This window comes from Gadus chalcogrammus, chromosome 22 (genome assembly GCF_026213295.1).
Source record: "Gadus chalcogrammus isolate NIFS_2021 chromosome 22, NIFS_Gcha_1.0, whole genome shotgun sequence".
NCBI lineage: Eukaryota > Metazoa > Chordata > Actinopteri > Gadiformes > Gadidae > Gadus > Gadus chalcogrammus.
The window spans coordinates 1,318,700-1,346,065 of record NC_079433.1 but is presented as its reverse complement, the minus strand read 5'-3'; the positions used below and the strand labels follow the sequence as shown (position 1 = coordinate 1,346,065).

At 46.1% G+C, this 27,366-nt stretch overlaps 1 protein-coding gene and 1 long non-coding RNA gene across 2 annotated transcripts; both read left to right on the top strand.

Moving 5' to 3' along the window:
* Positions 1–9,637: 9,637 nt before the first annotated feature.
* LOC130376146 (stonustoxin subunit beta-like) lies at positions 9,638–15,716 on the top strand. The gene is made up of 4 exons (XM_056583366.1): positions 9,638–9,894; positions 10,205–10,716; positions 11,317–11,333; positions 15,455–15,716. Exons 1-4 carry the CDS (start codon positions 9,840–9,842, stop codon positions 15,714–15,716), a joined length of 846 nt encoding a protein of 281 aa, XP_056439341.1. The 5' UTR covers positions 9,638–9,839.
* Positions 15,717–20,024: 4,308 nt separating this feature from the next.
* On the top strand, positions 20,025–27,145 carry LOC130376112 (uncharacterized). Its single transcript, XR_008893949.1, has 10 exons — positions 20,025–20,112; positions 20,205–20,251; positions 20,634–20,662; positions 23,694–24,296; positions 24,523–24,621; positions 24,955–25,224; positions 25,354–25,434; positions 25,667–25,793; positions 26,005–26,110; positions 26,296–27,145. It is a non-coding gene; the product is annotated as an uncharacterized LOC130376112 (long non-coding RNA).
* The last annotated feature ends 221 nt before the right edge of the window (positions 27,146–27,366 follow it).

Sequence of the window (27,366 nt, the reverse complement as noted above, 5' to 3'; positions counted from 1 at the left end):
AACAGGTTTTCGCTCTGACACTGTCCATCCATGGTAGCCTACTAGCGGTCTGGTGCTTTTTACCTATGTATTCAGGCTAAAATTAATTGACTGTCTGATGACTCATCATTGCATACCAGCCATAGAGTATTGGTATTAATATTTCATTCATTGCCCAAGTCAGGCTGGCACCTCATACGAAAATAATCCACAACTACGGTGCTGCAGAGGGGACATCTAGTCACGACTGAAAAAATACGAGATAGCGATACAACCAGAGCCCGACATCCTCTGATCCTACCTAGTTAATTATACAGCAAAATGTCAAAAAAGGATTGGACAGGACATCAGAGCTTTTTTTGAAGCCAAGCAATTGAAGCTGACATGCACAGTAAGTGCGCTAGTGTCTTATGAGCTCAGCTAAATTAATATTTATTCTAGAAATATATTGTAATTTGACCGGATGGGGATGTGGTGTTTCAAGGCTGCTCGGACGGCCGGCAGTATGGAAGAAATTAATAAATATATTCCATGGTAAACCATGATTATTATCAGGCCTAAATATCTAATGGTAGAAAACATCTGAAACGCCTCTGGATTCTGATCCAAGGCTGGACACAGGGCCAGGGAGTCTGGGGTCAGAGCGTAAGTTAGACCCCCCCACCAGGAGCCAGAGGCTATGGGGTCAAGGCGTGCGGACCTCAGCCTGGTGTTTTAGATAAGCGTTGTTGAGCACTCGCTTAAGGGTGGTCAACAACGGTGGTCAATGGTTACTATATATGACTGTTCGGTCGTGGGCGGACACCCCAAACGAGAAACAGTGTTGTGTGTGAGGATAAAAAGGAGGCCAGGATCTGTTGACCGGCAGCGCTCTGATAAAGAGGAGGCCGGGATCTGATGACCGGCAGCGCTCTGATAAAGAGGAGGCCGGGATCTGATGACCGGCAGCGCTCTGATAAAGAGGAGGTCGGGATCTGATGACCGGCAGCGCTCTGATAAAGAGGAGGTCGGGATCTGATGACCGGCAGCGCTCTGATAAAGAGGAGGTCGGGATCTGATGACCGGCAGCGCTCTGATAAAGAGGAGGCCGGGATCTGATGACCGGCAGCGCTCTGATAAAGAGGAGGTCGGGATCTGATGACCGGCAGCGCTCTGATAAAGAGGAGGTCGGGATCTGATGACCGGCAGCGCTCTGATAAAGAGGAGGTCGGGATCTGATGACCGGTGTAAGTACCATATTGGCTCGGCTACCAGATCGGCTCGGGGTCCGTCGTCTGCTGATTACGTTACACAATATCATTGGCTGTACGCTTGAATGGGCGTAGGCTACATTGTGATTGGCTGCTAAGGGACAGTTGTGATTGGCTGTTTTGTGCTGTAGCTCTGGCTGTCGTCATAGCAACCACAGCGAGCACATGTGTGAGCGCGAGTAGGTCTGTCTAGTTTCGGTTTGTGTTGCCAGATTGGGCATATATCCCGTTTTTCCAGCCTAACGTGATTCAAAGTAGCCAAATCAGGCTGAAAATGTGCCCAATCTGGCAACACGGACGGCTTATCTTAACAGCCAAGATGATTCCGAGGGATGTTTTGTTTTTAGAAGAAAACTATCCATACAGATAGGTTGGGAATGGTCTATGTTCAAAATGAAAGATCATTACAGGCTCTTTAATTTAAGCCATAAAAGACCTTATTGCTGTAGATAGCGTATTGTGTGACGTAATCAGCAGACGACGGACCCCGAGCCGATCTGGTAGCCGAGCCAATATGGAACTTACACCGGCTCTCTGATAAAGAGGAGGTCGGGATCTGTTGACCGGCGCTCTGATAAAGAGGAGGTCGGGATCTGTTGACCGGCGCTCTGATAAAGAGGAGGTCGGGATCTGTTGACCGGCAGCGCTCTGATAAAGAGGAGGTCGGGATCTGTTGACCGGCAGCGCTCTGCAAACTCCTTGGCTTTGTGGTTGCCTTTTAACGATAAAGTCTTTTTGTCATACTTGCTCCGGAACCCTCGATTTCTTTTGCTCTCTTAGTTAGTCGAAGTGTTAGAACTCGGTTATCTTCCACCACAGGAGGTTCCCCCACAGAGCCATCCTGCCCAATACAGACACGTTGCCCTGGCTGAGAATATATTGTGAAACCCACTCAATAGTTATTCTGACGACATGGAAAAAAAAAACAAGACTAAGCACACACACACACACACACACACACACACACACACACACACACACACACACACACACACACACACACACACACACACACACACACACACACACACACACACACACACACACACACACACACACAGATAACAAGACTCAGGGTGTAGCGTCCTGTAGCTCTACGTATCTGGAGATGCAGCGTTGCAAAGGAGGAAATGAAGATCTGGGGCCGTATTCACAAAGGATCTTAGGGCTAAAAGTAGGTCCTAACTGGCGAATTTAGGAGTAACTCCTAAAAATAATGGGCGTGTCACTCTTAAATTTAGGACTCCTAACTTTTTTCACTAAGAGCAATTCACAAAGTATTTTAGGACTAAAAGTAGCACCTAAGTCTAGGAGAGCTTAAAAGTCCTCAAGAGGACTCCTAACTCAGTAAGACCTATTCACAAAGAATCTTAAAATGCCTGCGAGACGACATGTTAGGGTATTCAAATTATTGTGGAGTTAATGCGCGATGCAATAACATCCCCGACTAACAGGAATAATCAGATTAGTCCCGAAATAAAATGTTATAAAAATTATAAGTTATAAAAAAATATATATAACTTATAAAAAATAAAAATAATTGCGCCATCAAAAGACGAGGACGTGTTCGTCAATAGGAAGAAAGTGCATTCCATCAACACGCAGGTTGTTTTTGATGCAAATTTAACATAGCCTACTGGATGTTGTTGCAAAGTGGCCTGGATCTTCAGCTACCCATGATTCGCGCATTTTAATGGTGAGCGGTCTGAGGCAGCTTTTTGAGATGTACCAGTTGGGTGTCACTTGCTGGGTGACAGTGACTATCCATGCAAGACGTGGCTCTAGACACCCTACCTTAATCCACAACCGGGAGCACAGTTAAAGTGTAACATGTAAGTGATTACACAGATTACGCTGAGTCCTATGCGTAAAACACATCGTATTGGCTCTTTGCGAGCACACAAACATACACGAAATGTTGTGGAGAGAGGAATTGGGCAGATGAAACGTCGGTTTCATGTCCTCCACGGCGAAATACGCCTCACCCCAGAGAGGGCAAGCACAGTAATCACTGTATGTGCCATTCTACACAACCTTTGCAAGCGGAGGAACATTCCACAGCCAGACGATGATGATGATGATGATGATGATGATGATGATGGCGGAACATTACAAGGAATTTGGCCGTGTGGAACCGAGTGGACAGGCATTTAGGGATCACTTTGAAAACACATTTTAGGTAAACACCTTGGCACAAATCAGTCAACACTTGGGTAGTTCGTAACATTTATTTTATTTTAGATTTTACGTATTTTTATTGTTTGCTTTCTCTCTCTCTTGAACGTGCAGGCTACAACGTCATTATCGTGGTCTGCACAAAATGGTCATCATGCGTGTATTCTGCTAACTGCACTATAACTACTTAATAGGAATTCATTTCTAGCCTAGGCTATTTCCTTGTTTTTCGGTGATTCAGTGGGCTCGTCTGAACAACCAATCACCGAACTGACCGCTTCTAAACTCGTGCACGAGAATTGACGTAATCCATAGCAACGGCGCGTCACTCTTAGTTCACTCTTTGTGATTTATCCTTAGTAAGAGTAGGTCTCAGCGGCTTTGTGAATAACTTTTAAGAAAAAACTCCTACGTAAAATGTTTTAGCGCGAGTTAGGAGCACTCCTAGCGGTAAGATAAAATGCTTTGTGAATACGGCCCCAGATCTATACAACAAGCTATTTTGTTGTGCAAGAGAATATCATCAATCTATCATCATTACCCTTTATAATAAGTCTCATATAGTAATAGGAATGAAGGATAATAAAAAATCTAGCTGTTGAGAACTATTTTATTAAACCTTTTATTAAAGCTTACATACTAATAGTAATGAAGAAAGGTATTAATCTTCAGGGGCCGTATTCACAAAGCATTTTATCTTACCGCTAGGAGTGCTCCTAACTCGCGCTAAAACATTTTACGTAGGAGTTTTTTCTTAAAAGTTATTCACAAAGCCGCTGAGACCTACTCTTACTAAGGATAAATCACAAAGAGTGAACTAAGAGTGACGCGCCGTTGCTATGGATTACGTCAATTCTCGTGCACGAGTTTAGAAGCGGTCAGTTCGGTGATTGGTTGTTCAGACGAGCCCACTGAATCACCGAAAAACAAGGAAATAGCCTAGGCTAGAAATGAATTCCTATTAAGTAGTTATAGTGCAGTTAGCAGAATACACGCATGATGACCATTTTGTGCAGACCACGATAATGACGTTGTAGCCTGCACGTTCAAGAGAGAGAGAAAGCAAACAATAAAAATACGTAAAATCTAAAAGAAAATAAATGTTACGAACTACCCAAGTGTTGACTGATTTGTGCCAAGGTGTTTACCTAAAATGTGTTTTCAAAGTGATCCCTAAATGCCTGTCCACTGGTTCCACACGGCCAAATTCCTTGTAATGTTGATCGCCATCATCATCATCATCATCATCATCATCGTCTGGCTGTGGAATGTTCCTCCGCTTGCAAAGGTTGTGTAGAATGGCACATACAGTGATTACTGTGCTTGCCCGTGAGGCGTATTTCGCCGTGGAGGACATGAAACCGACGTTTCATCTGCCCAATTCCTCTCCCCACAACATTTCGTGTATGTTTGTGTGCTCGCAAAGAGCCAATACGATGTGTTTTACGCATAGGACTAAGCGTAATCTGCGAAATCACTTACATGTTACACTTTAACTGTGCTCCCGGTTGTGGATTAAGGTAGGGTGTCTAGAGCCACGTCTTGCAGGGATAGTCACGGTCACCCAGCAAGTGACACCCAACTGGTACATCTCAAAAAGCTCCCTCAGACCGCTCACCATTAAAATGCGCGAATCATGGGTAGCTGAAGATCCAGGCCACTTTGCAACAACATCCAGTAGGCTATGTTAAAAGTAAAAGTTGCATCAAAAACAACCTGCGTGTTGATGGAATGCACTTTCTTCCTATTGACGAACACGTCCTCGTCTTTTGATGGCGCAATTATTTTAATTTTTTATAAGTTATATATATTTTTTTATAACTTATCATTTTTATAACATTTTATTTCGGGACTAATCGGATTATTCCTGTTAGTCGGGGATGTTTTTGCATCGCGCATTAACTCCACAATAAGTTGAATACCCTAACATTTCGTCTCGCAGGCTTTTAAGATTCTTTGTGAATAGGTCTTACTGAGTTAGGAGTCCTCTTGAGGACTTTTAAGCTCTCCTAGACTTAGGTGCTACTTTTAGTCCTAAAATACTTTGTGAATTGCTCTTAGTGAAAAAAGTTAGGAGTCCTAAATTTAAGAGTGACACGCCCATTATTTTTAGGAGTTACTCCTAAATTCGCCAGTTAGGACCTACTTTTAGCCCTAAGATCCTTTGTGAATACGGCCCCTGGTTCAGATTATCTGGTTCGGTGAGATCTATTCCAGTTTCCCCAAACAGAGCCATACAGCTGAACACAAACAGGTTGCCCTGGCTTGTAAATATTTTACTTTAAATAAAATTAGTATGGTGTGTGTGTGTGTATGTGTGTGTGTTTATGAGGCCTTGTTCCTGGGATAAGTACATTTACCTTTCATTTGTCATGGCACAAAAGTCACTTTTCCGAGTAAGAATTTGTCATTTTACAATAGTAATAATTGTTCATGTTGTTTGCGAACGGAGAATGCAGAATTCAGAGAAACAAACAGTTGCAATAATTCACACCATGTCAACCAAATCACTAAAACAGACATATCCCTCCTCTCAATCACACCACCTCTGAGCAATAACTGTTAATCCTCTCACTCACTCGCTCACTCACTCACTCACTCGCTCACTCACTCACTCGCTCTCTCACTCACTCGCACATACAATATGTCTCCCCCCCCCCCCACACACACAAACATGCACACAGAAAAAGACAACGTCAACAAAATATACTAATTCTGCCGTTCCCATAATATGGTGACTTGTATTCAAATAAGTTGTATTCAAATATGAATACAAATCTGTAGTTGGCTCCTAGACATGTCCACTACGCTGTCTGCTATATTATACCTATGTATGTTGTATATTTATATTCAATGATAAATAATCTTGTGTCTGTTTGTGTTTGCATGCGTCCGTGAGTCTGTGTGTCAACTGAAGACATCTGATAAGAGTGTCAACACTGTCACTTCCTGACACTGATGTTATCAGATTGCAGGTTGACGACTGCTCAGAATTAAACATGCAACGTGTTTTTTCCAGCTGATATGGCAGAGCCGACTCCTGAGAGCAGACGTATTGGAAGCTGTCAGGGAGGAACCATGGCTACCATCTCTGAACCGGACCCTGGACACTCTGAGGAACCTGAGGACACGTCTTTGGACCGGAGGGAGCGCAGGCAGAGAAGATCTGGTAGGTGCCCTTTTGAGAGGATTTAAAATAGATAATCCATGAAAAAACGTGTTTTCATCTGCATACATTTGAAATGTACTTTTAGAAAACGTTTTTAGCCAAAGGGACCGACGTGATGAACCAGCGACCGTACAGACAGATTTATTCTCCAAAATAACGACATGGGTGTGTTCGAGACAAAAAGCTCACATTAACCTTACTTGACGTGTGATTGCGCGCATGAGTTATGGACTATTGATAGGCATCTCAAGTAGTCAAGTGTTATTCATGATATATGTTCGTTATATATGTGGAACAGAGTGCAGAGTAACTTCAGGGAGCAGAACACAAGTTTAGTTTTTTCATTACTTATTATTAATGGTCTTGCAACGTGACATTAAAGTGACAATGGTTTATTTAATCAAGAATTATGTGTTTTAATAATGGCTTCTCATTTAACTGAAGCGATATCAGGTGTACTTATGAATTTAACATTATTTTATAAAGTTTGTCATTAATATGAACATATAGTAAATTATCCCACGATACATGTCCTCATATTATCGGCGTGGGCCGATGTGAAAGACCCTGGTGACACGCAGGCCACATGTAGTCCCCCCTGCATTACTGTGTGTGTACGTATGTCATTCTGTGAGTATTACTGTATAACTGTGTGCGTATATGACAATAATGAGGGAATAATAACATGTATGCTAGAGATCAGTACTTGCTCTGCTTAAGAGCGTTCTAAACACGAGAGCCACAGTACCAGTCATCACTTACTGAGGTGTTCTCAGTAGAGGTCTTCAGGTGTTTCTTCAAGACGGGGAGGGATTCTGCAGACCGTAGGGAGTCTGGACTGTGAATGACAAACACGCAGTATGAAGATATCAGTGTGTACATAACTCAGTGTGTCCTTGTGTGTGTGCTTGAGTGAGTCTGTGAGTTTGTGTGTAGTAGAAGAAAAACATTTCCTTACACTGATGGTATCAGAGTGCAAGCTGATAATTGGTCAGAATGATCACAAGTGACGTTGTTTTTTCAGCGGGAAGAGCAAAGAAGAAGGCTAAGTTCAGACGCTGTGGAAGCCGTGAGAGAGTAACAATGGTCACCATCTCTGAACCGGACCCTGGACTCTCTGAGGAACCTGAGGACACGTCTTTGGACCGGGAGGAGACCAGGAAGAGAAGATTTGGTAGGTGCCCCTTTATAGAGAATTTAAAAGAAATAATCCAGTCCAAAAATAATGATCCAAAAAAGTATGATCTCCTCCAAATACATTTAAGATTTATTTTTAGATTTATTTTTTAGCCAAAGTGACCGTGTGTGTGTGTGTGTGTGTGTGTGTGTGTGTGTGTGTGTGTGTGTGTGTGTGTGTGTGTGTGTGTGTGTGTGTGTGTGTGTGTGTGTGTGTGTGTGTGTGTGTGTGTGTGTGTGTGTGTGTGTGTGTGTCCTACTCCTGAACAGCTCTATGGTTGCCCATCACTCTCATTGTGAGCATCGGACTGCTGAGTATTCTCACGATCTCCCTGCGCCTCAGTGAGTCTAAATCATGACATCCTGAATAGAATCACATTACAGTATAATAAACATAAAAATGATTGTAATAATAGCAATGATAATGATAAATATTGTTTTTGTTAGATTTAGTGATAATAATAGGGTTAGCACACATACACATTAACACCACATCCACACACACACACACAATCCACACACACGTGCACGAACACACACGCCACACACGCCACACATGGGCGCACTGATGCACCAACCCGGTATCACGCCAAGGCGTGAAATAGATACGTTTGTCCACATCGCAAGGCGTGTTCAGGGTGACGCTTTGCTCGAGCAAAGCGTCACCCTGAACACGCTTTCTTCTCCATTCGAAATGAATGGAGGAATGGCACCAACAGGGGGCCATACCTTCTCCTAGCATTTGGTGAAATTGTTACGGGTGGATTTTGAACGGTATGTGGGCAGGACGTTTTTTGCAGGCAGGACATGGCAACCCTGAGCTGTTGCCCGAGGTGCTGAAATGCTCCGGAACAGATCGGGATCCACCATGGCCAAAAGACTTGTATCCCACCCCCCCCTTAAATAAATACTAGGGCAGAATAAAGAATACATTTATGCATTATCATTAAACTTGAACATGTGTTTTTACAGTATAGAGTGGTGGAGGGATGACGTATGTTGGTAACAATTTCACCAAATGCTAGGAGAACGTATGGCCCCCTGTTGGTGCTATTCCTTCATTCATTTCGAATGGAGAAGAAAGCGTGTTCAGGGTCACGCTTTGCTCGAGCAAAGCGTCACCCTGAACCCGCCTTGCGATGTGGACAAACGTATCGATTTCACGCCTTGGCGTGATACCGGGTTGGATGCAGGCGTTTCAAGACAAGGGCAGTGCAGGAAACCGCATACACCCACACCACACACACATGCACACATGCACATGCATAAGCCCACTGCACACACGCTGATGCAGATTTTTCGAGACAACGGCAAAATTGAGATAACAGCCCCGCCGTCGACACACTCTCCCACCTGAGCCTTATGTCCATCATAGACACTTTTTGCAAAACGTTATTTTCCTTTAAACATTCTCCACCTCCTTGAGCCTCCCGAAATGTCTTGTGATATTGAAATCCCCCCTCCCCCCTGCCGACTGTTTTAGTTGTTTTATTTTTCTTATGTTTTATGTGTAGGCTATGTGTGACTGTAGGCTACTGCTGCCTTTCTTGGTCAGATCACTTAAAGAGATGTTTAATCTCAATTCATTCTTCTGTTAAGAAAAAAACCAAACATCTCTCATGTCAGGTAGCTAATGTACAATCTGTAATCTTGCCCTCACAAGGAGGGGGGTGGGGGTGTGGCCCTGAGCAGCTTGCGGCCACGGTACCATGAGCTCTATTCACAGTGGATGTATCACATAGGTGTTAGGAGAGAGTGAAGGGAGTGTCTGACGCTGCATCGCTAGATCCGTGTTGTAGACGTTCACTCCTCTCCTCCTGGTTTCTTCAGGTTCAGTGATGCCCACGGAGGAGGAGGAGGAGGTGGCCCCCAGCATCACAGAGTTCAACTCCTCTACCCACGTGTTGCCCGTGGGCCAAACGGCCCGCTATACCTGCCACGCAGGCGGCACGCCGGAGCCCACAGTAGAGTGGCTCCACAACGGCAGGCCCCTGGTGAGGGACGGCACAGACGACCAATCAGAGGCCTGGGTGGAGAGGGGCTTCCTCTTCGTCAGAGGGCGGAGGTACGGCGTGAACACGGTCTGCTGCATGGCGAGCAACAGCGCTGGCACGGCCAATCACAGCGCTGAGCTGCTTGTCTTTGGTAAGTCCTGGATCCAAGGAGAGATGTTTGTTGTTGATGTATTCATACACTGTTGTTGATACATTCATAATATTGTTCTTGATATATTCACAACATTGTTGTTGATATATTCTTAACATTGTTGTTGATGTTTTCATAACGTTATTGTTGAGATGCATGTATCAATGAATGTGTACATAGGTATATGTATGTATGTGTACATATCTATGTATATGTACATAGAGCGCAGGAGAACAGTACTAGTGATGATGATGATGATGATGATGATGAAGAATGGTTGAGCAGCTCATCATGTCTGGTTCTCCCTCAGATGTCTGTGAACTCACACTGGACCCCAACACGGCCTACAGACAACTCTCTCTGTCTGAGGACAACAGGACGGTGACGCTGGTTAGAGAGGACCAGTCGTATCCGGATCACCCAGAAAGATTTGACCCCTGGCCCCAGGTGTTGGGTAGAGAGGCTCTGACTGGCCGCTGTTACTGGGAGGTAGAGTGGGAAGGATGGGTTGTTATAGGAGTGACATACAGAGGAATCGCAAGGAGAGGAGAGGCTGATGACTGCCTGCTTGGACGGAACAACAAGTCCTGGAGCCTTTATTGTCGTGATGAACGTTACTCTGCCGGGTACAACGGTAGAGGGACAGTCCTCCCTCTCCGCCCCGCTGGCTCCACCAGAGTAGGAGTGTATCTGGACCGGCCTGCTGGCTCTCTGTCCTTCTACAGAGTGTCCCCAGGTGGAGGAGGGTCCTCAGACACACTGACACACCTCCACACCTCCTGGTCCTCCTTCACCCAGGAGGACCTCCTCCCGGGGCTCTGGGTAGGGTGGTGGCAGACCCCAGGGGGGTCCCAAGAGGGGGGCACAGCGACTCTGTGTCGGTTGTAGAAAAAAAGAAACGGCGCGGGACACACACACACACACACACACACACACACACACACACACACACACACACACACACACACACACACACACACACACACACACACACACACACACACACACACACACACACACCTACAGCTGACACAGACACATAGACAAACACACAGCACACAAAAGCACACACACACACAAACAAAGACACAAACACACACACACACACACATACGATGGCTGGTACTTTGCTTGCGAAGATCATAAGAGGATTTTAGAGTTTCGATTCCTTTTGCTTTGCTTTGAGGCAGGCACGTTGATGTGAGAATAAACCAATCTTTGACCGACAGATTTTCTGGCAACTGGTGCACTTGTACTCCTGGCCTGTGGCTGTGGTAGCAGTCTGGATGGATGCATCACCCTTTCGCCGGGCACGTTTGTCCATTTCAGCTGTCCTCTTGGTGTTGCTGAGCTTGACGGCAGCTTTGTTTGCTGCCGAGCGACAAGCGTTTTTATCAGCGGCCGTGGACTCCCACGTTTTAGACTCCAGACCTGCCATGGTAAGTTGGTATTTGAGCTGGTCTTTGAAGCGTTTCCGAGGTCCACTTCTGTCACGCTTGCCCTGACGCAGCTCACTGTACAGGACAGCTTTTGGCAGCCTGTTTTCCTCCATGCGTGAGACGTGACCAGTCCACAACAACTGGCGGACCAGCATGGTGGCTTCCAGGCTGGGTAACTGAGCTCTCTCCAGGACTTCCATGTTGGTGGTGTGGTCCTGCCACCTGATACTTAAGATGGAGCGCAGGCAACGTCGATGGAAGCACTTGAGCAGCCTCAGCTGCTTCCTGTAAAGGACCCAGGACTCTGAGCCATACAGTAAAGTGCTGAGTAAAGCAGCCCTGTATACTTGGATTTTGGTGGTCAGTCGCAGTGAGTGGTTGTCCCACACCCGTTTGCGGAGCCTGCCAAATGCACTGTTTGCTTTGGAAAGTCTCTTGTCAATGTCTTTTGTGATTGAAGCATCATTTGAGATTACACTGCCCAAGTATGTGAACTGATCCACTGCACTTAAGCAGGTAGTGTCAATGGTGATGGATGGTGGGATGTACTGTACGCGGGGTGGTGGCTGGTAGAGCACTTCTGTTTTCTTGAGGCTTATGGTGAGTCCGTAAGCCTTTGTTGCTGCTGAGAAGTGGCTTACAATGAGCTGCAGTGCCTCCTCTGTGTGTGCTAAGAGGGCACAGTCATCTGCAAAGAGTAGTTCTGTGATATTTTTGTCAGTGGTCTTCGTCTTCGCCAGAAGTCGGCGTAGATTAAAAATACCACCATCAGTTCTGTATCTGATGTACATGATTTTGAACATGATTTTCCAGAGGTCCTCCCTGATGACCGTATCGAAGGCCTTTGTGAGGTCGATAAAGGCAGCATAAAGGCCCATGTTTTGCTCCCGGCATTTTTCCTGGATCTGCCTCAGGACGAAAACCATGTCTGTGGTTCCCCTCCCGGATCTGTAGCCACCCTGGCTTTCGGGGAGAACTTCTTCGACGACAGTAGATGTAATTCTATCAAGAAGGACCCTGGCTAGGATTTTACCAGCGGTCGAGAGAAGGGAGATACCACGGTAGTTTGAGCAGTCAGACTTTTCCCCTTTGTTTTTGTATAGGGAGACAATCAGTGCATCTCTAAAGTCTTTGTGGATTGTGCCCTTCTCCCAACATACAGCAAACAGGTCTGTGAGCCTGTAAAGAAGTGCGTCGCCCCTCTGCTTGTAGACTTCCGCAGGAATCCCGTCACTTCCAGGTGATTTGTGCGATCGTAATTTGCATATGGCAGATGCGACTTCTTTCAGGGTAGGTGGTATATCCAATTCAGACCTTGATTCATGCTGGGGTATCCTTGCTATCGATGTCTCTTGGACAAGCCGTCTGTCTTCAAAGAGCCAATTGAAATGTTCAGCCCAACGTTTCATGATGGCTTCTTTGTCTGTCAGGAGGGTTGAACCATTTGATGCCTTGAGAGGTGTTTGGTCTGGTGGCTGGGACCATATGCTGATTTCAGAGCTTCATCAAAGGATCTTGTGTCACCCATATCTGCGTAAAGTTGTGTTCCCTCTGCGAGAGCAGTCCACCTGTTGTTTTGGATCACACGCAGCTTTACTTGCAACTGCTTACATGCTGCTCTATATGCTGACAGTGATTTTGCAGCCGAGCTGGTAGGGCAGGCAAGCACTTTGCCATGGCAGATATGTTTTGCTTGAAGAAGGGATTTGATTTCGGAGTCACTTTCATCAAACCAGTCTTTATTTCTTCTTCTAGAGAACCCAACTACTTCTGCAGTTGTTTCCTGGAGAGTGTTTTTCAGATGGTTCCACAGTTCTTCAGGATCGTCAGTGCTTGGGTCCTGCGCTACATCTAGTTTCCTTTTGAGCTTAGCTTGGAATTCCTCCTTGAGTTGGTGGCGCCTCTCAACTTGGAGTTTTTTTGGGGGTAGACCTTTCTTTCTTGGGGTTACTTTTATCCTGAAGGTGACTTTTGCCCTGACCAGTCTATGGTCAGTGTAACAGTCAGCGCTGGGCATAACCCGGGTGTGCAGCACGTCAGCTGTGTCCTGCTGGACACAGGATGTAGTCCAGCATATGCCAGTGTTTGGAGTGTGGGTGTCTCCAAGTGGTCTTATACCTGGCCTTTGACCCCGATGACTCAGTGTCTCTGTGGCAGTTATAGTCTCTCGCTCTCGCCTCTCTTTTTCTCTCTCTGTCCCTCTCTTTTTCTCTCTCTTTCTTTCTCTTATGCCCCTAAAATAAATCTTTGTATATTTTTAGACTTCACCAGTTTTGGTCTTAAGGGCTCTGATATCATTTTTGTCATAATCCTGATTTACAACCTGATTTAAAGCAGATTTTATATTTTAATCATAATAACCAAGAGGTCTATGGGCTAATGTTTTATTTTGTAAATTATTTTAAACTGAATCTAGATTTTTTGTGTTCTGATGGGAACCAAACGGCCACAGAACATGTTCAGTTATTAAAGATACGTGCACACCTGTTGATGATTTGTAAAGTCTGCTGCTTCTATTGTTTTAGTCCTCGTGTTTATGGTGTACATGTTAGGGACTATTTTTCTGTCTTATTTGTTAATGAAGCATAATTGCAATAAACAACTCAGTGGATCCAACTGAATGTTCTCGTGTGTTCAGCCGATGATTTCTCGTTTTATTAGTGAATAATGCTTCCATAAGTGCCTTAAGAATAATAATATATTAATCAGAAATTATTAATAGAACAACAAATGTGTTTCCGATGTTATTCTTGGACCTCCTCCCTGGGTTTTGGTTCTGAGGCTGTGTCACAGAGACACAGAGCCTCAGTGTCTCTATGTCGGTTGTAGAAAGAAACCACAGACAGACGGCCGGACACACACACTCTGTCTCTCTCCTTGTCTCTCTCTCTCTCTCTCTCTACCTCTCTCTCTACCTCTCTCTCTCTCTCTCTCTCTCTCTCTCTTCTCTCTCTCTCTCTCTCTCTCTCTCTCTCTCTCTCTCTCTCTCTCTCTCTCTCTCTCTCTCTCTCTCTCTCTCTCTCTCCCCGTCTCCCCCTTCCCCCTGTCTCCCCCCCCGTCTCCCTCCCCCCCCGTCTCCCTCTCCCCCCGTCTCCCTCTCCCCCCCACCTGTCTCCCTCCCCCCCTCTCTATCTCCCCCCCCTCACAAATACTATTTCGATATACTATTACTATTTATTTTATTTATTTAGATTCATATTATCGTCTGGAGGCGCACACAGCTTTTGGCCGTGATACCATATAATTTTTTGATATAGATATCTTTGTATAATATGATATTATTGAGACATAGAGCTCCAGGACTCTCGCCGGAGCACCCGGAGTGTTCTAGAACATTTACAGAACACGGCTAAAGGCTGTTGCGACTCGCCATGGCGATACATCCACTGTAAACAGAGCGCATGGTACCGTGGCCTCAAGCTGCTCAGGGCCACACCCCCACCCTCCTCCTGGACCCGCCTATAAAACGGCAAGTTTGTGGAGAGCTCATTGTTGGACTGGCTCATAGTGGCTGTAATTCTGCACCAAGGCTGAATTTCTCTAACGTCTTCAAGTACTGTATTAAGGGCCCACTAACACCTTTATATAAGCATCCATAAAGTAGCATGCCGTGGGACCTTTAATGTCTTCTCTTTCCTGCGCTTCTGAACTTTGCTGCGACATTTACATTTTACATTTAGGGCGTTTAGCAGCCGCCTACAATAAGTCAAAGAAGAAAGACAACAATATATCTCTGCTGGTACAGTTAGGATGTTCATAGAACCAAGTGCCAAAGGCCGTGTTCTGTAAATGTTCTAGAACACCCCGGGTGCTCCGGTGGGAGTCCTGGAGCTCTGTATCTAAATAATATCACATTATGTGTAGAGATTTGAATAGTGTGCGCCTCCAGATAATATTATGAATCTCAACCGACTGCGTCGGGTTCTCAGACGTCTCTGGTTCTTCCACGCTAATCTGAAGTGGAAGAACCACGACATGAAGGAGAAAGGGATTGTTTCCTGCGATTGTCTCCCGCCGGAGCCCCGCTGCCGAGACACCGACGCCTAGGCCATGCCCGCTGTTGGTGCTTTGTATTCTCTCTCTGTCTCTCTCTTCCCTGACAGGGTGGTGGTGTTCTGGAGGAGAGACGGCCAGGAGCTCCATGAGCAGGTGGACCCCGGGGAGGTCCTCCCCAACCACGACGGGACCTTCCAGGTCAGCGTGGACCTGGACCTCACGGCCGTCCCACAGGAGGACTGGGGGAGGTACGAGTGTGTGGTCCAGCTGAAAGGCATCGAGGACATCCCCACCCCCTGGACCCCGCCCTCATCAGGACCAACGGGGGTAAGACTGGTGTTGGAGGGGATGGATGTGGGGCCCACATGTCTCACCATCTCCACCTGACCTCATCACAACCACTGCCAGGTGTACCTGGACACTGCTGAAGCGACTGGGTAAACACACAGCCCTCCGGAGTAGCTCACTGCAGCAGAACAGGGTGGATTGTGGGTAAATGAGTTCTATGAATAGCGCTAGCCTCAGATCAGTCCCTGAGTGACCCTGAGCTCCAGAACAGATTTTAGAGGAATAGTTACACTGACGTTGTGTTAGTCGCGTGCGTAGCATCACGTGACCGTAGACATGTGCTTCAATGATGGAGGGATGGATGGAGGGTCTCTGTCCAACATCTATTCTTATACACCTGATTTTATTTTCTTGATTTACCTTCAAGGCAAGAGTCACATCCTTGTCTTCATATCTTCTATAGATCTAGATACATCTAGCACACTGGACTATACAGCTCTGTAGATCTAGATACATCTAGCTCACTGGACTATACAGCTCTGTAGATCTAGATACATCTAGCTGACTGGACTATACAGCTCTGTAGATCTAGATACACCTAGCTCACTGGACTATACAGCTCTATAGATCTAGCTACACCTAGCTCACTGGACTATACAGCTCTAGAGATCTAGCTACACCTAGCTCACTGGACTATACAGCTCTATAGATCTAGATACACCTAGCTCACTGGACTATACAGCTCTATAGATCTAGCTACACCTAGCTCACTGGACTATACAGCTCTATAGATCTAGATACACCTAGCTCACTGGACTATATAGCTCTATAGATCTAGATACATCTAGCTCACTGGACTATACAGCTCTATAGATCTAGATACATCTAGCTCATGACTTCACCTCCTCCCATTCTGATACATCCCAGGTTCTTCTGACACCAGCTCTGAGAACACTGAGGGGCAGAATCCAGCTCCTGAGGCCCAACCTCTGACCACAGTCAGTACTTTACCACTTTACAATACTTATTCAGAGTCATATGTTAAAGTTATTAAGTTAGTTAACAGTCATATTTTAACATTACTTCATCACAGGAATAGATTTACATTAACAGTCATATGTTAACAGTAAATCATCACAGTAATATGTTAAAAGTATATCATCACAGTGATAATGAGTTTAATGTTTAATGCTGACTTGTGCTTCCTTGCTGTTTAGGGTCAAAGTTAAATCATGAAGAGGCTTCTCACGTTCAGCTTCCTACACCAGGATGGAGTGGATCGCATTTTCTTTTGGTTCCCGCCGCTTCACGTTATAATCTTTTAATTATGGTATATTGTTTAGTAATATTTTAGTTTCAAATAATGTTCAAAGATTGTCATGTTTGAATACAATAGGTGTTCAATTTATTGTGTTTCCTTAAAATATTGTAGCGACCACGGGCGTGGACGCCGGTTCGCTAAGGATTCTGGGGGTTCTCCTGTTCTAGGGGGTGGGACCGTTTTGGGGCCCCTCTGAGTAATTTGTGGTTGGTAAACTAATCAGGGTTCATGGGTTGGGGTTTATCGATGTCGGGGTGTGTTGGTGACTCTTGTGTTCATGTTGTGTTCATTGCACCATTACTGAAAGTGTTAGTGTGGTTGAATGGTGGCGTGTGTTTTAGTGTGTACCGTGCTGGTGTTATTAAAGGCAGCTCCGTTGTCCAGCGCTGTGTGGGGCGCGGAGCTGCGGCCGACTGCTAAACCTGGGCTCCCGTCTCGTCCTTCACCCGCTGCTCGCCACAATATGATTGTTGAAGTTAAACGGATTGAATTATGGAACATGATTGTCTGGTGGGCTCATGTTTAAAAGGATTATGGTGGGATGTCATTATTTAAATGAGAAGTAAATATTATATATTTATAATTAGAACTAAGTTTAAGTTAAAAAAAACCTGAATAACATTAAGAATGATAAACAGTGGGAGAATTTATTTAACACTTTGATTAATTTAAGGGAAATAAGGCAATCATTTAAAAGAAAAAAATTCCCGTCTGTGCCTTCCTGTGTTCAGCACTCGGGTCCCACGTCCTGTTCCATAACAAAGACCTTCAATGGGGGCCTGGTCCTTCTCCCTTTAAATTTGTTTATTTGTTTACCATGATTTATTTTGTGTGTGTGTGTGTGTGTGTGTGTGTGTGTGTGTGTGTGTGTGTGTGTGTGTGTGTGTGTGTGTGTGTGTGTGTGTGTGTGTGTGAGAGACACACAACACATCCCTTTTATTTCATTTGCAGCAGACCTCTGAACACTAGAAAAGCAGAATTACCTCGTGGTGACGGAATATTACTCAAGGGACCTCGAAATAGCTCACCTCTCTTCAACGTCCAGCATACAAGTCATCAACAGGCTCAAAGCAGGCTCAATGTTCCTGAGACGGGGTATACCACTCCAACCGGTGAGTGACAACATTCACATCCGGTGAGGTCAAAGACTTTAGTGAGAGGTCTGGTTCTGCCCCTACTACAACTAGCCCTCAACGCCCCCAGGCGACCGGCGCAGCAGAACGGGCTGTTCAGACGGCCAAGCACATCCTGAAGCAGCCCGGTCCACATCTGGCTCTGCTGTGTCCCAGAGCTACCCCTAGGGCAGCAGCCGGTGGGAGCCCAGCTCAGCTCATGACCGGGAGACGCATCAGAACTACACTTCCTGTGTTGGAAGAGAAGCCACAGCCTGCACCTGTTGACAGACGACGGGTTCAGGAAAGAGACGCACAGACAACGTCATCCCGCCGGATCTACCACGGCCGCAGCCACTCTGCATGTCCGCTTCCACCCCTTCATCAGGGCCAGGACGTCAGGGTCCAGACTGGGGAGAGAAGGGCTGGAGGACCCCGGGTACAGAGGTCGTACCCGGTGGCCACGGACAGCGGCGCAGTGCCGCGGCCACACCGGAGACACCCGCAGGCCTTACCTCAGTCTGCACATCGGTCTGACCGACAGGAGCCGCGGCCTGAGAGACCTACACCCCCGCCAAGTGGGCCTTCTCCCGCGGCCAGTCCTGCCCCTCAGCGACCGGCCAGCAGGCCAGAGGGCCCCCGGCCGAGCCGTGGGGCCCGCACCCCCGCATACACTGCCGCACGGCGGGGCACCGGGGACCTCCAGGGGCCCTGAGGTCAGACGTCCTTCCAGGTGTGGGGACACTTAGCTCTTAGGCCGGCTTTAATACACAAAGAAAGAGGAAGGTGGGAAGTGAAGACATGGATGGTGTAGGTTATATGTTATCAGGCTGACAGTATGGACATTGTTATTGTTGAGATTCTGACTGTTTTCATACGGACATACAGCGGTTATAAGCACTGCACTTATTATGATGTGGGGAGATGGGAGTGGACTGTCCTGGTCCTGGTCCTGGTCCTGGTCCTGGTCCACCGGGTCCTGGTCTTGGTCCTGGTCCAACAGGTCCTGGTCCACCGGGTCCTGGTCCTGGTCCTGGTCTACTTGGTCCTGGTCCTGGCCCTGGTCCTGGTCCTGGTCCACCGGGTCCTGGTTTTGGTCTACCAGGTCCTGGTCCTGGTCCACCGGGTCCTGGTCCTGGTCCTTGTCCACTGGGTCTTGGTCCTGGTCTACCAGGTCCTGGTCCTGGTCCTGGTCCACCGGGTCCTGGTCCTGGACCTGGTCCTGGTCCACTGCGTCCTGGTCCACCGGGTCCTGGTCCTGGTCCTTGTCCACTGGGTCTTGGTCCTGGTCCACCGGATCCTGGTCCTGGTCCTGGTCCACCTGGTTCTGGTCCTGGACCTGGTCTATATATGTGTATCTGTGGTGTGTGCCTGCATATGGTGTGAATCTATATGGTGTATTGGTGTGTGTCTGTATGGTGTGTGTGTGTGTGTCTGTGTGTGTTAACGTGTGTGGTGGTGGGCGATGACTCCAGCTAACCAGTGAATGAGTCTCTCTGGTCTCTTTGATGAAAGCTTCCTTCTCACTCCTCAAAGGGCCGTTCAGGATACTGTCAAGTTATGGTTGCTATGGAGACGGTATCTCGCAGAGCACACAGAGAGCAGATGTTCTCGTGTGGAAACATCGCCCTCTGCTGTCCACATCCGCTCACTACACACACATGGACGCAAGATCACACGTGACTTGCTTTTCACCAACTTGACGTCAAACAGTAGTAACACACACACACACACACACACACACACACACACACACACACACACACACACACACACACACACACACACACACACACACATACACACACACACACACACACACACACACACACACACCACACAGTAAGGTGAATGAATGAAACAGACTTTCACTATTACCAAGGCGACCTGAGGAGGTCGAACCTGGGTTGAGTTTTACTATTTAGCTCACCTGCGCAGCTCGCACGCCATGTGTTTTTCTTAATTGGTTCATTGGTTGCATCTGGTGCATTTCACATAAGAGGGAAACGTACAATGCATTTGTTGTCTCCATTGTTTGGCAGTTTATCGTCTCCCAAACACGGTATGTTGTTGTGTTCTCAGAAACTAGAACGTGTGTGTAATGTTCTGTTGAGCTCTGTTGTGACTTATTTGTCATCTCTTCCTGTTTCACAGGTTAAAGACTTTTTGAAGTAAAGAGGAGCATCTCATCTGGACCTGATGTGAGTAAAATTGTGTAGCAAAGCACAACTGCATTGACTTGTATGTTGAATATTAATCACTGATAATGTGTGAAGGAAATCAGGGATTGTGGTGGTTTAACTCTCATTTGAAATTAAATAATGATTTTACCTGAAAGTAACATTTTAGAGACTATACATTCAAACTTCTCAAAGTAAGAAGTAATCACTCTTGAATAATGACAGTCAAATAATTAGTATAACTTATTTATCTTAAACATTATTTAAAAGTTGGATGATCCCAAAAGCCCTGAATTTGTATTGGCATTCATTTATCTGATTTAATGGACATGGTAGAAGTTGAACCTTGGGACAGAGCCCAAGTTTGGGGACGATAATAAGTAAACTGTTTGTTCCTTCAAAGGTCTATCATGGATATCTAACTGCAGTACTGTGAGTATCCCAACTTTAACATGAAGATGAACTGCGAACTGTAAGTCATTAGTTTCTCATTACTCTTGGGCACATTGATGTATGTTGGCTTCCTGGTGAGTTAACCCGTTAGCTGAAGGTTGATCTGATTAGTAAGGATCTTTTATTGGTTCATGGGTTACTTAGGCGTTTGGTTTATGTTGGTTTTAATGGTTTGTTAAAATGGTTTCAGGTTCAAAGTTATTGTTGTAAGCTGGAGTAATGGGTTGGGTTCTGACGTCTTCAGTCTTCTTTCCAGCTACTCTCCTGAGCTCTGCATCTTCATTACATGAGTGTTGCTTTACTGAGGAGGGTGTGGTCTGAGTGAGCAGAGGTGCATACTGGGATACAGAGCTGTCTGAAGCCTACAGGTCTGTAGACACGCCCCCTCAGGGGAAACCGAGTGTTTGAGAAACCGTCGTGACGTCAGTTACATGGACTGGAATGTTCTTTAAGATGGAGACGGGATTCAGAAGGAGAAACACCAGGGGGAGATGAGGGGGCTCCTCATCTCAACAGCTGAAACACAACTTCAGTCTGACACAGAGAACCATGGAACACTTTCAACAGTCCCCTCCAGGCATCGTGACTCCTCAGGAACAGTTTCATTCCAGAGAAGGTCTCATTTGGGGCCATTCCAAGATGGATCCTGCTCCTCAAGAGCCACCCCCCTCCACTGGGTGGTCTTCTGAACAGATGATCTCCTTCCTGTCATCAGGCTGACTAAAGCTGCACCGTTTGCATCTGTGAAGGCCCCTCAATCACTAAACCACTGGACTACAAACGCATGACTTCAGAGATGTTGAAACAGCGTGAATGGAGACACCAAGCATAATCCATCACCAATGTGGGACGCCACTGAAGAATGTTGTGCATAATTTACGTCTCTGGAGATATTGGTGGTTCTGTTCTGGGTGGCCTGACAGAAGAGCTGGGGGTGGATGATGGAATGGTATTTGGCATGAGGTTTTTACCCTGCATGAGTGTTTGGTCTTTTATGGCTCAGTGGTGTGTGTGGGTTTGACATGAGATGGAAGATTTTTGAGCATTGTTAGGGTTCTACTGTGTGTGTGTGTCCCACTCACACCCGGCACGGGGTTCTACGTGTGTTTCCTTGGTTCTGCGTCCTGCTTGCTTTGACATTGATAATTTTCATACGGGGGTCTGTGATTGGCTTGGTGTATTGGAAATGGTCAACTAATTCTGCTGGAAGGCCACACGTTTACTTGAGGCCTCCAGTAGACATGAAGAGCCCTGAACGACGCTCCGGAGCGATATCCTACACACTGGGCAGGAAGGAGAGTATCCAAATCAAGTGTAAAAGGATGCAAGCGGCGTGTTCAGATCAGCGACTACAAACTAGGACGACACCAATCAGGATCAATGGAGGATGGACACCTAAAGGCATTCCACAAGGACTCTGAAGTTGGAAAGGGACCTCAATGGATGTTCAAGATGACCTTCAGACCTGTAATGAGGCGGATCTTCCTACCTGGCTGGATTGATGGAGAGCCCTGTGGATCTTGTCTTGCTCTCAGTTGCACGTCTTCTCGGGCTGAACTGTATTTGCTGTACAGGACTAGCTGAACGATCGGTCCCCTTAAATCAGAACCAATCTGGGAACTCCAACTATTGCGCTCTTCAAGCTGAAGTTGTGCTCTTCAGCTGAGGAGGCAAGGAAACCTTCACTGGGGCTACAATGTGTATAGAGGAGAACGTTTCAAAGTGTTCCATGGTACTCTGATGAGGACCGTTGTTGTGTTTCACTGGCTGAGAGGAAGAACCCTCACATCCTCCTCTTGGCCTTTCTCCTCTGAGAATCCTGGTGCCATCTTGAAGAATATTCCAGCTCATGTAACTGATGTCACGACAGATTCTCAAACACTTGGTTTCTCCTGAGGGGCGTGTCTATAGAACTGAAGACTTCAGACAGCACTGTATCCCAGCACGCATCTCTGCTCACTCAGACCACACCCTCATGAGTAGGATGCAACACTATAGCGATGGAGATGTAGAGTTTTATAAGTGAAGAGGGAGCAGACAACGGTGATTCGAACACAATTGCATTTTAAGTCTTTAAACCATGAAGATGGTTGGATAGTTCAGGAATTGGGCTTAATTTTACCATGGGCAGTCCTTTCGCTCAAATGCCCACTTCTCACTGGACCTGTACATGTGTTGGCTGGCATGATTTGCTGTTGGTAATGAGGCGGTCAGGGTGACATTGCTTGGCTATGGTCCGCTCTCTGTGAGCTCGCTGTTTAGATTTGATCTGTATGGTTTGTACCCTGAATATCGAGATAATTGTTGTTTTTAATTTTATAATGTAGACACGGTTTTGTATTGAATTATTCCATTGTTTTTAAGCAAGGAATTGAGGTTTAAAGTTGTTGTGGAACGTACCTTGTAGTTCGGTTCTTCGTACGGTTTTGAGTGATATAACTTGTACGCACTGGGTGCATAATAATGTAAAGGTACACTGAATAGCAGTAATGACCAACAGCAACAAACAGATCACATCAAGGTAAGTCTGTTGGCTGTGTTTTAATGAAGACCATCGCTGGACTTCAGGATCTTCCTCCGTTCAGCTCAAGGTGAGGCGCTGGTTCTGTTTTTTCTTTGGTTGGTTCCGGCCGGAATGTTCGGATTCCAGTCGGACGGTTTGTGCTTCCCGCCGTGGAAGGTTCTGACTGCGTTCACTTGATTTAGTCTCAATGGTTAGCATAGAACGTTGTCTTGACAACCATAAGAACCCACGTGGCCGTTAGTTGGACGTTAATCCCCTGAGGGTATCTGGCGGAACGTTCTAGATGTATTTGCGTATCTTCAAGCCGTTGCCAACAGAAACTATTTTTCAGTCTGTTTCCATTAGGAATTGTAGCCTCTTATCTTAAACTACTTAAGTTTGATAGTAAATACTCACTGACGCGTACATCGTACAATATGTTGATAATTTCCGACTGTTGCGCCAACTTTAACCACGTTGACGGGACTCTCGCTGCGTTCGAAACAGCGTTCTACTTGCGGGCCCATTTCTGATCATCAGTGAAGGCTGAAGATCATTTCAAGGTGAATGACAATTTGGCATTTCTTCGACGGAACCCTGCACCTGAATATGGCTGAGTATATTTGATTTAATATCGATACTGCTTAGTGTTCTTTGTTACTTCAGCTTTCATACGTTCTAAATATCTGGTGTCAATAATTGCCGTAGAAGTAAAACCCTACCCAATGGAATGACGTTAAACAACGACTTTGGTGCTTATTTACCAACTGGATAATAACAAAGCTAAAATAATGGCCGTCATTCCCACATGTTACAGTAGAAGAAACTCTAGAACTGTACAAAAAGGTAACATGTAGTTTGTCCCAAGGTGTCTGCCTCCTCACCCAGAGCCAGACCTCCACCTCCTCACCCAGAGCCAGACCTCCACCTCCTCACCCAGAGCCAGACCTCCACCTCCTCACCCAGAGCCAGACCTCCACCTCCTCACCCAGAGCCAGACCTCCACCTCCTCACCCAGAGCCAGACCTCCACCTCCTCACCCAGAGCCAGACCTCCACCTCCTCACCCAGAGCCAGACCTCCACCTCCTGTCAGAAGTCCTCCAGAACAGGTCAGTGCTCTGGTGTGTGAGTCAGTTTCAATGCATGGGCTGAACAACTTCTTTAAACTTGTCGACTGCTCTGTCTTCATTCCCAAAACGGGATGCTCATGTCTGATCTTTCGAGTCTTTTCTAGCCTTGAGTTATAAAATAATAGTTAAATTAATTGTGTAAATCGGTTTCGGAGTCAAATAAGTTTATTTTTGGTTAAATGCTGATGTAAACCTGCTGCTGTAGCTGAAAGGCGAGGCTGAGAGGCTGGGGACCGGCTTGTGGTGCCAGGATGGACCGGAGACTGAGGCTGGAGACCAGGGGCCTGCAGCACCGGACCAGGGGGTAACCATCACCAATCTCATCTGAAAAGCTAAAATCCTCAATAGTTTAGGTCTGGTTTTGATCATCTTAAGACTTTAAATCTGTGCCAAGCTGTGATTTGAGTTAATTCATACCGGGGTTATGTAGGAGTCATATGAGCCATTATTGTTACGAGTGCTGCTACGACCGTAGTGGATGAATTGCTGAATGGGTCAATCTGTAGACATTGTCTAATCCAAGTGTTTCAATATGTTTAAATTTGTCTTCCAATTTACAAGTGAACCTCAGATGCAGGAGGTGGGGTGGGTTGCGTCTCCAGGTTATTTACTGCTGAGACCAACTGTTTGTAACCAGACCAGGAATCCATGGCTGAAGGGGCTGATGGAGGAGCCGTGCTGAAGAACCTGCCTGATGGAGGAGCCGTGCTGAAGAACCTGCCTGGTGAAGGAGCTGATGGAAGCCCTGCCTGGTGGAGGAACTGATGGACGCCCTGCCTGGTGGAGGAGCTGATGGAGGCCCTGCCTGGTGGAGGAACTGATGGAGGCCCTGCCTGGTGGAGGAGCTGATGGAGGCCCTGCCTGGTGGAGGATTCCTGTCGTTGCGTAGATGGAGCCCGACTCTGAAGTGATCATCACACTCAGTGCCACTTAACGTAGAATACTGCTACCACAAACTACCGGCGTTTGTTAATATACCAGTCAACTACATCTGTTTTACCACACATTAAAGCAAGACTTCCGCTGTTTGTTCCAGACAATGAATCTGTCTGAAGAGAGCTGGTGGTGGAGCTGAGAAGCTGCAAGAAGATTAGGAATTGACCAACAAGGATTCCTCGTAAGTTTGTATTTACTTAACATGGTTAACTTGAAAAGGGCAAAATACAGCTGTTACTTTGACATGTTTCAAACTACCACGTGTTTCTGGAGCGGAGGCGAGCTGGTAGGGGAGCCGTGAATCTGGAGGATGATGACCATCACTCTACAAACTTGGATTGTACGTTTTTATTAATATAACAAAGTGGGAATAGAGAGCTTGAAAATAAGACAAACTACATGTTTGTTACCAGACGTTGGGGCCAGATTTGAGCTGTTTGTTCCAGACCAGGACTCTGGCTGAGGAGCGCTGATGGAGGAGACAAGACTCTGGAGGACGACATCACTCTACCTACGAGGATCCTCGTCAGTTTGCATAAAGTAAAGTGTGGACTTGTTGTAACACAGGATTAGTTTGTCCAGTAGTTAAGTTAAGGCATACTACTGTGGTTGGTTACCAGACAAACTACAGCTGGTACTTTGTTACGTGTAATTAGAGGCCAACTACTGCTGTGTTTGTGACCTTACATTAGAGCCAAATTACTAATGTGTTTGTTACCTTACATTAGAGACAAATTACGTTTGTAACCAGACCAGGAATCTGGATTACTGACGGAGAAGCCATAGATCTGGAAGGCAAATCCTGAGGACGACCAGGACTCCTCGTAAATTTGCATTATCTGGACCTGGTGGACCAGGTAGGGGGTTGGGGGAATAGCTCTCAGACCATTGGTGCCGGGTTCAAGTCCTCAGGGTACAGTGATGTGTCCTTGAGCAAGGCGCCCCAAAGCTTGCCTGCTCCTTAATGACTTATCTTTGGTTCAGATAATGTTGCATCTTTTGAATATTGAACCTAATCCATGTCCTTGTTTGCTCCGGGCAGACACACCTGAGCTGAACCTCACCTGATCCTGTTTGGTCGGGGTCAGACTCACCTGAGCTGAACCCCACCTGATCCTGCTGGTCCCGTCTCCTCAGTTCATCTTAGCCTCGTCTTCCAGAAGTCCTGCTGAACTCAGCGGTCTGATCCTGATGGATCATTGACCTCCAGTGGGAGTGATCTTCTTGACCACATAAGTACCTGTGTGCTTCCACACGCCTTTCCCTCACGTTTGTCACTAACCTTACTACTTCACTAATCTCTAATCCTTCCCTTCTTCTTCCTTCTCCGTGGTTCGAACCTTTACTCTGAAGGAGTGTCTTCTTGAACCTTTACTCTGAAGGAGTGTCTTCTTGAACCTTTACACTGAAGGAGCGCCTTCCTGCCCTCAGAGGGTTCAGCGTTAGGGTTGAGAGTCAGGGTTTAGAGTCAGGGACAGAGCTGGTCAGGGAGGACTCGTTTTACACAAACCTCTTCATTTGCTTTTGTGAATGGTGGTGACATTTTGAAATTATTAATTTGGGAAAATGTTTTCCTCTGCTTTCCTTTACAAAAGTATGTATTCAACTCCTGTCAAGTGTTTTTGTTTATACTGTAAATTAAAATCCTACATTGACTTCTGCATGTTTGGTGCGTTTCATTAATTGTCCTTTGACTTGGTTAATGTCAAGCTAAACTCCTGCAATACATTTAATATGCATGATGGATGTCATTCAGCAATGTTCACATAATCCATTTTGTAAAAATACAAACACCCATATTACTACTAAATTCAAGCCTATTCATGTATTTAACAATATACATACTGCCCCCGCAGGCCATTCTCTGCTACTACAACACGTTCAAACCACCAACCCGGTCTCCCTTCGATGTACAATAGCTTTGTTGGTTCAAACGGAAAATGTAGTTTGGTGTGAGACTGTTGTCCAAACTGTCCAGCAGAGGGAGGTGTCATACACCTCAATTAATTGTACAGGAATGTGTGTGTGTGTGTGTGTGTGTGTGTGTGTTTTTAAAAAGTTCATGTGCTGGTCTATGTCTGCAAATAACTCTGCCTCCAGCAACAGGTTTGGT

Coding starts and splice junctions, on each gene's coding strand:
- LOC130376146 (XM_056583366.1), top strand. CDS start 9,840: ATGGCGAGCAACAGCGCTGGCACGGCCAATCACAGCGCTGAGCTGCTT. Junction 9,895..10,204: donor CGCTGAGCTGCTTGTCTTTG/GTAAGTCCTGGA, acceptor GTTCTCCCTCAG/ATGTCTGTGAACTCACACTG.